The sequence below is a fragment of the Strongylocentrotus purpuratus genome, unplaced genomic scaffold, assembly GCF_000002235.5.
Source record: "Strongylocentrotus purpuratus isolate Spur 01 unplaced genomic scaffold, Spur_5.0 spur5_scaffold_5, whole genome shotgun sequence".
NCBI lineage: Eukaryota > Metazoa > Echinodermata > Echinoidea > Camarodonta > Strongylocentrotidae > Strongylocentrotus > Strongylocentrotus purpuratus.
In genome coordinates, this window is record NW_022145611.1 from 17,568,341 (window position 1) to 17,580,090 (window position 11,750).

Here is an 11,750-nt window from a genome sequence, read left to right on the forward strand (position 1 = left end):
TAGATGGTTCCTGACCCCCATATCCCTTTGAAAGGGGCATAGTGGCAAATATTGAAAAATTTGAGTTATCACAACTTTCGGGCCGAAATGGTAAGGGCCGGGGTGGTTCAGCATTTTGGAGGAAAATATTTTTTTTTTAAATTGGCTAGTTTCCCCATAATGAATGTATATACATGCCATTAGATGGATCCTGACCCCCATATCCCTTTGAAAGGGGCGTAGTGGCAAATATTGAAAAATTTGAGTTATCACAACTTTCGGGCCGAAATGGTAAGGGCCGGGGTGGTTCAGCATTTTGGAGGAAAATATTATTTTTTTTAAATTGGCTAGTTTCCCCATAATGAATGTTCATACATGACATTAGATGGATCCTGACCCCAATATCCCTTTGAAAGGGGCGTAGTGGCAAATATTGAAAAATTTGAATTATCACAACTTTTCGGGCCGAAGTTGTAAGGGCCGGGGTGGTTCAGCATTTTGGAGGAAAATATATTTTTTTTAAATTGGCTAGTTTCCCCATAATGAATGTATATACATGCCATTAGATGGATCCTGACCCCCATATCCCTTTGAAAGGGGCGTAGTGGCAAATATTGTAAAAATTTGAATTATCACAACTTTTCGGGCCGAAGTTGTAAGGGCCGGGGTGGTTCAGCATTTTGGAGGAAAATATTTTTTTTTTTAAATTGGCTAGTTTCCCATAATGAATGTATATACATGCCATTAGATGGATCCTGACCCCCATATCCCTTTGAAAGGGGCGTAGTGGCAAATATTGAAAAATTTGAGTTATCACAACTTTCGGGCCGAAATTGTAAGGGCCGGGGTGGTTCACCATTTTGGAGGAAAATATTTTTTTTTAAATTGGCTAGTTTCCCCATAATGAATGTACATACATGCCATTAGATGGATCCTGACCCCCATATCCCTTTGAAAGGGGCGTAGTGGCAAATAATGTAAAAATTTGAATTATCAAACTTTCGGGCCGAAATTGTAAGGGCCGGGGTGGTTCAGCATTTTGGAGGAAAATATTATTTTTTTTAAATTGGCTAGTTTCCCCATAATGAATGTACATATATGCCATTAGATGGATCCTGAACCCCATATCCCTTTGAAAGGGGCGTAGTGGCAAATATTGAAAAATTTGAGTTATCACAACTTTCGGGCCGAAATGGTAAGGGCCGGGGTGGTTCAGCATTTTGGAGGAAAATATTATTTTTTTTAAATTGGCTAGTTTCCCCATAATGAATGTATATACATGCCATTAGATGGATCCTGACCCCCATATCCCTTTGAAAGGGCGTAGTGGCAAATATTGTAAAAATTTGAATTATCACAACTTTTCGGGCCGAAGTTGTAAGGGCCGGGGTGGTTCAGCATTTTGGAGGAAAATATTATTTTTTTTAATTGGCTAGTTTCCCCATAATGAATGTATATACATGCCATTAGATGGATCCTGAACCCCATATCCCTTTGAAAGGGGCGTAGTGGCAAATAATTAAAAATTTGAATTATCACAACTTTCGGGCCGAAATTGTAAGGGCCGGGGTGGTTCAGCATTTTGGAGGAAAATATTATTTTTTTTAAATTGGCTAGTTTCCCAATAATGAATGTATATACATGCCATTAGATGGATCCTGACCCCCATATCCCTTTGAAAAGGGCGTAGTGGCAAATATTGTAAAAATTTGAATTATCACAACTTTCGGGCCGAAATGGTAAGGGCCGGGGTGGTTCACCATTTTGGAGGAAAATATTATTTTTTTTAAATTGGCTAGTTTCCCCATAATGAATGTACATACATGCCATTAGATGGATCCTGAACCCCATATCCCTTTGAAAGGGCGTAGGGGCAAATATTGTAAAAATTTGAATTATCACAACTTCCGGGCCGAAATATGGTTCACTATTTTGGAGGAAAATATATATTTTTTTAATTGGCTAGTTTTCCCATAATGAATGTACATACATGCGATTAGATCGATCCTGAACCCCATATCCCTTTGAAAGGGGCGTAGGGCAAATATTGTAAAAATTTGAATTATTACAACTTTTTGGCCGAAATGGTAAGGGCCGGGTGGTTCAGCATTTTGGAGGAAAATATTATTTTTTTAAATTGGCTAGTTTCCCCATAATGAATGTATTTACATGCCATTAGATGGATCCTGACCCCCATATCCCTTTGAAAGGGGCGTAGTGGCAAATATTGAAAAATTTGAGTTATCACAACTTTCGGGCCGAAATGGTAAGGGCCGGGGTGGTTCAGCATTTTGGAGGAAAATATTTTTTTTTTAAATTGGCTAGTTTTCCCATAATAAATGTATATACATGCCATTAGATGGATCCTGACCCCCATATCCCTTTGAAAGGGGCGTAGTGGCAAATATTGTAAAAATTTGAATTATCACAACTTTTCGGGCCGAAGTTGTAAGGGCCGGGGTGGTTCAGCATTTTGGAGGAAAATATTATTTTTTTTTAATTGTCTAGTTTCCCCATAATGAATGTACTTACATGCGATTAGATGGATCCTGAACCCTATATCCCTTTGAAAGGGGCGTAGGGGCAAATATTGTAAAAATTTGAATTATCACAACTTTCGGGCCGAAATTGTAAGGGCCGGTAAGGTGGTTCAGCATTTTGGAGGAAAATATTATTTTTTTAAATTAGCTAGTTTCCCCATAATGAATGTACATACATGCCATTAGAAGGATCCTGACCCCCATATCCCTTTGTAAGGGGCGTAGTGGCAAATATTGAAAAATTTGAGTTATCACAACTTTCAGGCCGAAATTGTAAGGGCCGGGGTGGTTCACCATTTTGGAGGAAAATATTTTTTTTTTTCAATTGGCTAGTTTCCCCATAATGAATGTATATACATGCCATTAGATGGATCCTGACCCCCATATCCCTTTGAAAGGGGCGTAGGGGCAAATTTTGTAAAAATTTGAATTATCACAACTTTCGGGCCGAAATGGTAAGGGCCGGGGTGGTTCACCATTTTGGAGGAAAATATTATTTTTTTTAAATTGGCTAGTTTCCCCATAATGAATGTACATACATGTGATTAGATGGATCCTGACCCCTATATCCCTTTGAAAGTGGCGTAGGGGCAAATATTGTAAAAATTTGAATTATCACAACTTCCGGGCCGAAATTGTAAGGGCCGGGGTGGTTCACATTTTGGAGGAAAATATTTTTTTTTTAATTGGCTAGTTTTCCCATAATGAATGTACATACATGCGATTAGATGGATCCTGAACCCTATATCCCTTTGAAAGGGGCGTAGGGGCAAATATTGTAAAAATTTGAATTATCACAACTTTTGGGCCGAAATGGTAAGGGCCGGGTGGTTCAGCATTTTGGAGGGAAATATTTTTTTTTTTAATTGGCTAGTTTCCTAATAATGAATGTATATACATGCCATTAGATGGATCCTGACCCCTATATCCCTTTGAAAGGGGCGTAGGGGCAAATATTGTAAAAATTTGAATTATCACAACTTTCGGGCCGAAATGGTAAGGGCCGGGGTGGTTCACCATTTTGGAGGAAAATATTATTTTTTTTAAATTGGCTAGTTTCCCCATAATGAATGTACATACATGTGATTAGATGGATCCTGAACCCTATATCCCTTTGAAAGTGGCGTAGGGGCAAATATTGTAAAAATTTGAATTATCACAACTTCCGGGCCGAAATTGTAAGGGCCGGGGTGGTTCACTATTTTGGAGGAAAATATTTTTTTTTTTAATTGGCTAGTTTTCCCATAATGAATGTACATACATGCGATTAGATCGATTCTGAACCCTATATCCCTTTGAAAGGGGCGTAGTGGCAAATATTGTAAAAATTTGAGTTATCACAACTTTCGGGCCGAAATGGTAAGGGCCGGGGTGGTTCACCATTTTGGAGGAAAATATTTTTTTTTTTTAATTGGCTAGTTTCCCAATAATGAATGTATATACATGCCATTAGATGGATCCTGACCCCTATATCCCTTTGAAAGGGGCGTAGGGGCAGATTTTGTAAAAATTTGAATTATCACAACTTTCGGGCCGAAATGGTAAGGGCCGGGGTGGTTCACCATTTTGGAGGAAAATATTATTTTTTTTAAATTGGCTAGTTTCCCCATAATGAATGTACATACATGTGATTAGATGGATCCTGAACCCTATATCCCTTTGAAAGTGGCGTAGGGGCAAATATTGTAAAAATTTGAATTATCACAACTTCCGGGCCGAAATTGTAAGGGCCGGGGTGGTTCACTATTTTGGAGGAAAATATTTTTTTTTTTTAATTGGCTAGTTTTCCCATAATGAATGTACATACATGCGATTAGATCGATCCTGAACCCTATATCCCTTTGAAAGGGGCGTAGGGGCAAATATTGTAAAAATTTGAATTATCACAACTTTTGGGCCGAAATGGTAAGGGCCGGGTGGTTCAGCATTTTGGAGGAAAATATATATTTTTTTAATTGGCTAGTTTCCTAATAATGAATGTATATACATGCCATTAGATGGATCCTGACCCCTATATCCCTTTGAAAGGGGCGTAGGGGCAGATATAGTAAAAATTTGAATAATCACAACTTTCGGGCCGAAATGGTAAGGGCCGGGGTGGTTCACCATTTTGGAGGAAAATATTATTTTTTTTAAATTGGCTAGTTTCCCCATAATGAATGTACATACATGTGATTAGATGGATCCTGAACCCTATATCCCTTTGAAAGGGGCGTAGGGGCAAATATTGTAAAAATTTGAATTATCACAACTTCCGGGCCGAAATTGTAAGGGCCGGGGTGGTTCACTATTTTGGAGGAAAATATTTTTTTTTTTAATTGGCTAGTTTACCCATAATGAATGTACATACATGCGATTAGATCGATCCTGAACCCTATATCCCTTTGAAAGGGGCGTAGGGGCAAATATTGTAAAAATTTGAATTATTACAACTTTTGGGCCGAAATGGTAAGGGCGGGGTGGTTCAGCATTTTGGAGGAAAATATTATATCTTTTATATAGGCTAGTTTTTCCACAATGAATGTACATATATGCCATTAGATGGATCCTGACCCCATATCTCTTTGAAAGGGGCGTAGTGGCATATATTGTAACAATTTGAATTATCACAACTCACGGGCCGAAATTGTAAGGGCCGGTGTGGTTCAGCATTTTCGAGGAAAAAATTATATTTTTTGAATAGGCTAGTTTCCTCACAATGAATGTACTTACATGCCTTTTAGTTGGATCCTGTCCCCCATATCCCTTTGAAAGGGGCGTAGGGGCAAATATCGTAAAAATTTGAATAAACACCAATTTCAGGCCAAAATGGCAATGGTGGTTGAGCATTTTGGAGGAAAAGAAAAATTGAAATTTTTGAATAGTCTAGTTTCCCCACAATGAATGAACTTACACGGTTGCCTCAAAGCCCCCAAATAGTTCAGAAGGTAATATAACTTTTATTTGTTGTTTTACAAAAGCCATTTTTTGGTATAGAGCTTCATTAGGACCTGCTAAATGATGGTAGGGTAGGAGCCCTCGGCATACATATTCATATATGGCGATTGGGGGCCCATGGCGTTTGTACAACATGATGTGCAGGGTTGTTCATTGAGACCAAATAAACAATTTTGAAAATGTTCATTTTATTTACAAAAACGATGAGCTACCCAGTAACCCCTTGCAATTTTTGCCAAAAAGTGATGATTTTCACATTCTATAAAATTTGCCAAAAGTGCCCCTCTAGAAGACAAACAAGGTTTGATCCACCTAATGATGTGCAGGAAAGTTTATTCAGTCCAAATTAACAATTAAAAAAATGGATATGTTAGAGTGCCCACATGTATCTGTCTTTGTAAATTTAGTTAAATTCAAAAATCTTGTCCTAGCATGGGGGGGGGGGGGGTGAAGGGAGTTATGCTGTATCAATATATTTTCAAAGAAGATAATTTGCATGTATTGTACAACCCTATTCTTTTCAGGTTTGATGAAGTCTTTGGACTCGTTGACAGCTGCTTTCATCTGCAGCTGCTGATCATTGAACTTCAGGAACAGCTGTCTTTAGCCAAGGCTCTGTGTGAAGAAAAGGCTTGCAGCGACTTACTCAAAGGCAAGCATCCATGAAAGTTATTCATTCAGGATTCTTAATGCATAGATTTGTTAACAAAGAAATGTTTTTCGATTTTTCAACAAATGCTAGGACATTAATTTCTCCATGATTAATTTCCAACACTAGCCAAAATCCTTATATCAGCTGTGGAATTAAGTCAAACATTCTTTATTTTTAGCATTCAATCCATTTAGAAATAATTGTTATCATGTAATCTATCATCGGGGAGTGAACTTTTATTCCAATCTCTCTTCTTCCTGCATTTAAATCTCTCTTTGCCTCTTCCTGCCCGCAGGTCTAGTAGAACTTCAAGATGTCCCTGAAGATATTGACCCATCGGGTGCGTTATGCTCCTGGTATCATCAAATGAAGAAACATGTTCAGAACAGAAGCAGCCAGTTGCGTAGGTTCACATTCTTATTTTCTGATGTGTCTCCTGTGACAGTATAGGATGAATATAATTCAGGATAACGGGCTTTTAAATGAAGAAGAGGCCATGATCAGAGCCCCCGTAATTCAAAGACCAGTTGGTGGTTGATGGCTGTTTTGCAATAGATTGCTATGTACAATCAAGTCATCTAAAGCTTCAAATGGGCTGGTATTATTGTGATCTGTCCTAAAAATGATGTGTAAAGCCTCGGTCACAAATGCCATTACGAACTGCTACGAACGATTTTCAGACAATGGACATTTTGGAAGACAATGGAAAAACAGAGATTCGTACAAAATTATCGTTCATACGAACGCTTCAAAAGATTGCATACAATTATAATCTGATTTGTACATCTGTAGAGACTGCTCTACCTGTCAGGATGATAGTGGGATGATATTAATGTGATCTGTAAAAATTGGAAAAATATATAAAATGTATTAAACGTGCCACCTTTTAATCTTGTTCATGTATGTAGACTGCTCTGCTGATGAAGACTGCTTTGTTAATGTCAGAATATCAACTGTCCATGGAGAAGGATTCGTGACATGTCCAAATTTAGTGCCAAAATTGTCATTTGGGACCAAATACAAAGGCTACTGTCTTCATATCAGTATAGAAGAAAAAAGGTAAGATGGTCAATGAAATCTTAGGGTTTTATCGACATAATCCTTGTACATATAATAAATTGGTCATTTTAATGAATTATACATTACCGGTAGTTGGTGTTGAATAAAATTTTGAAAATGCTAAAATGTTTGTCTTGTCATTACCCAGTAGATAAAGTGGGTGACATGAAGAAGGAAGACCCTGATAACATATTATTGCAAACCTCAGTTATTTCCTAACTCAGAGGAAAACATTTTTAATTTTGCAGTAGTGCTTCTCAGTGACACTATGAAAAGGACGAGACAATGTTAAAGTCCAGTATAATAGACGCATATTCTCACAAGGAATTCTCTTTTCTTTGTCATATTCAGGTCCTCGAGCCACCCTCTGTCCACACCCCACTATGCCATCACATCGGATATTCATCTCCAAGGGTTAGAGGTGAAAGGTCGCGAGTACCTTGAGAGAGGTCAAACTGCCGAAGATTTCATCCTGCAAGTCGTATGGCCAATCATGGAGGAGAATATTTGTGTGTGAAATGGGCTTTATTCAGTTGGACAGTTTGCCACTCGTACTGCATCAGCATACTACTCAGTGCTGTTGAACTTTGTTATATTGAAACCTTATCAGTTACTATTTCCTACTGTTTCTGTTATGGACACCAACTTACCAATCAACGAGTTTGTCAGTTTTTGATACATTTGTGATGTACATGTGATGTACAGCCATACCTCTTCCATCTCAGACAATGTGGACCATGGGACTCTTATAAAGGGACTTGGGAACATTGTTCAGATGAGAGTAAAATGGTGCTAAGGTAGTGACTTTGATGCTAGATGTACAATTCAAGGTACATGTAATCTGAAAAAATTTGAGTTAAACGGACCATTATTAATGATAATGCACGCAGCCTGCGTATGAGCTTCATGCATGCCCATAGAGATCCTATATATATGATCCCTATGTGCAACTAAAAAATTGTTTAAAAATTGTTGGATAGTACATGAAAGACATGGGATAGTCTAAGCAAATCAATCACATGTGACCAATCATTTGATTAGGATTTAGGAGTGAGTTGTATAATATCATATAGACTATTAGTCCAGGCATAATTTGATATGACCTCCCACTTATTGCAACAGAATATGTCTTGACTGTTTTGTGCTCTTGGAGGTGTCCATTATAACATATCAAAAGTCTTAAGGAATCCCTATGAAATATCATAAATCTGATATTTCCCATATCCCTGCTTCTAAATAACATAGATTTTTTATTTTAAGTGCTAAACTTACATTTCCAGGGACATTGAATCAAATTAATTAAATTTCAATGAGCTAAAGCTAGCCAAAAAGCCGAAATGGCGGCCATTTTCCAAAATGGCCTCCATAAACCTTATATTTTGCAATATCTCTGCTTCTGAATGACTTAGGGCTTTGATTTTCAGTGCTAAATATACATATCATGGGCCACGGAATCTTTGAAATACATTTCAATGAGCTAAACCTGACCAAAAAGCCGAAATGGCAGCCATTTTCAAAAATGACTGCCATATCCTGATAATTTCTGCTTCTAAAGGCTTAGAATTTACATTTTCTGGGGCTAGGAATCCAATGACACACATTTCAATCAATTAATTCTGACCAAAAACACATTATTCTGAGGATGTGTCAACTATATACCATGGCATGCCGTATGCCTGATGGACAACGTACATGTACAAGTCATAATTATTATAATACTGCATGTAGTTACCATAGCCTCAGACTACCATATTCGATCCATCAATCTTTCTCAAAAAGTCTATTCATTGTCATCACTGTCACATGCAACTTGGGTTGAGTTTGTGCACGCTGACCCTCTACCGTTGCCACAATCAGCTCTATGTTGTGCTTCTTGCAGGTGCACTTCAGAGTGCTGCAGTCTGTCTGGCAGTTGCAGCGGATCATCTTGAGGAGCTCTTCTAGAGCTGGTGGCAAGTCCGTCTGCACGGGCACGAGTCCTCCACTGCTTTCCCGCCAACCCCAGTCATCTGGTCGTAGCTCATCAGCTGCAATGCCCTTCCACTGCCGGACCTGGTAGTAGACACAAAGGCTGTGGTGTTGCGCTGCTGCTGATGTGGGCGGTAGACTTTTGGGTTGCACATGAGAAATGCTGGAGGCGACCTTCTGGCAGAACCGCTTATGTCGCGCCACGTTGAGTGACTCTGCAGGCTTCCCATTATACAGGCATGCCAGGGCTTTCTCTTCTGCTTCTACAACATAATCGGTGAACGCTGTCGGTCTGTCAAACACAATTGCTTGTTCGCGGAAGTGCGCACTGGTTTCAAATTTGTTAAGGGAAGCTCCCTTGCCAATGCCATACATGCAGGAAGAAGTACCACATCCTAGGAGAGCGTGCATGAAGAAAATGTGCTGTGATACATCAGGGCCTAACTGCTGTTTGACAGACTTCATGTTCCAGACACGCGGTTTCTTCACATTCTACTTTGGCTCGGGTTGGAAGAACAGGTCACATGACTCGAGGTTGGTGTGGTAGATGAGCAGCATGAGTAGATCTGTGTCATCTCCGATCAGCACAGTATCAGTGGTGGCTGCAGACTCCACTGCCTTGATATGTCTGGCAGTTCTTTGCCCGTAGTTAGTGCTGCTTATTTGTCTTGTTTGCCAAGAATTGTTCCTCTTTCATTGTGGCCTGCATATCTTCATCAAACGTCACCCGTTGCTCAAGCATTCCCTCTCGCATGTCTTTGGTGTGCTGTGCCCTTTGTTGATGTACCATCATATCCATCAAACATGACTGTTGCATGTCCATACTTCTTTGTGACATACTCTGTGTATTGCGTGCAGATACCTTTGTATGTTGAGCCACGTGCCCGTGGAATGCGCTGAACTAGAGCCCCACCATCCAACACGTAGTGGACTTTGTCAGGAGTGTCCAGATAGCACCTGCTAGCACTGGCTTCTGTGGCTGTTCGGAGCAGCAGTGTGGAATCAAACAGAGCTATTAGGTAACTGCACAGCTCATATTTCAACACAGACTCCAGAGCCTCTGTAGCTTTTGCAGCAATTGTCAGTCGCTGGAAAAGCAGCTGGGGATCCACTTGTACTGCCTCACCATCAATCTTTACTGCCGATTTCGAAGCCAAGGTGATGGTCTGATTCTTCCTCTATAGTCAGCAGCAATTGTCCATTCATGTTGGTCAGAATTGCTGTTCCAACAGTTTTTGCTGAGTCCACATTGACTTTGCTGGTTGCATGTACCCCTGTCGAAATGCTGCGCAAGCTTGTATCTAAGCTGAAGGGTGTTCTCTCTTTCAGACAGCTGATAACTGCATGTGTGTCTTTCATGTCACATTTACTTACTTTACTTTGGTGTCGAGACTTGAAGCTTCAGCTTATGTGCCCCTCTTTACTGCATTGGATTCGCGTTGGTATGGGTAGTATTTCAGCGGATGGTGCTTCCAATGATTTTCAAGTTCTGACTTGAACTTATTGATTGATGAGGCATTTATGGCAATTTCAGGAAGGTTATTCCAATTATTTATGCTCTGCACTGAAAATGACATCTGCCTCATCTTAGACTTGCAGTGGGGCTTCCTTATTTTGAGCCTGTGTCCCCTTGTTCTGGATTCTTCGATGATTTCAAACATGTCATTCTTCTCTACTGCCTCAAATCCATGCATGATCTTGTATATTTGAAGAAGATCAGCCCTCTGTCTACAGCCCTCTGTCTAGTGATGGTAGTTTGAGAGTTTTGAGTCTGTCTTCGTAGCATAGATGCTTTACATCTGGGATGAGTCGCGTAGCTAGTTGCTGAACCTTTTCCAATAGATCGTGATCCTTTAGGTACGTTGGTCTCCAGACTGCATTGCAATATTCTAGTGTTTGGTGCACTATAGTCTTATATAGTTGTAACATGCTTGTCTAGCATTTGTCATGTCCTTGTTTTGTTCACCAGTGACACCTGTGAACTGTTGCATAGCATTGTTGACTTCAGGACAGACAGGCATGGAGAGCAGCCATATGAGACGCTGTTGCTCTGTCATGCCTTGCCCTCTCGTCAGGCCACGCTGGTCTTCATACTCCTCATTAGGACCTGTTCGATGGTGAGATCTATGGACAGACCAGCCCATAGGCGATCACTTCTTATGACAACATGGAACCCTTCTTCGAATCGTTGGTACACATCTAGATGTTCATCCTTGAGCTTGTTGATTCGCCGCACATAAAGGCGGATTGATTTGGTGTAGAGGTTGTGCCAAGAGGCTGCCAGGTAGGGCAACATTTCTGACACAGCTTTAAGGTGCAACGCCCAGTTGCCAATGTGCTCTGCTCTAATAATTTTCAATAGTATGTCAACCATCTCCATGTACTGTAGCCAAAGTGTGGCGATCCTAGAAGACTTCAAGGATTCAGTTTTGGCCCGGAGGAGCTTCTTGAATCTGGTTAACACATCAGCTTGGCAGAACTCCTCTGCAGACACAGAACCTTCCATTAGGGCAGCAAGTTCATCAAGATCAGTGTTTCCAGTTCTGTTTGTCGTAGGCTCATCATCTGGTGACACTGTTGCCTCATTAGTCTCCTCCACTTCATGTGGCTCTGCG

General features: G+C 40.0%; 1 protein-coding gene across 1 annotated transcript in view; it reads left to right on the plus strand.

Moving 5' to 3' along the window:
• LOC105439052 overlaps positions 1 to 8,794 on the plus strand; it is a 66,217-nt gene extending 57,423 nt beyond the window's left edge. The window contains exons 2-5 of the mRNA XM_030998676.1: positions 5,981 to 6,108; positions 6,404 to 6,511; positions 7,017 to 7,167; positions 7,519 to 8,794. Coding sequence (XP_030854536.1) covers positions 5,981 to 6,108; positions 6,404 to 6,511; positions 7,017 to 7,167; positions 7,519 to 7,684 — 553 coding nt within the window. The 3' untranslated portion in view covers positions 7,685 to 8,794. The remainder of the gene's footprint in view (positions 1 to 5,980; positions 6,109 to 6,403; positions 6,512 to 7,016; positions 7,168 to 7,518) is intronic.
• Positions 8,795 to 11,750: the final 2,956 nt, after the last annotated feature.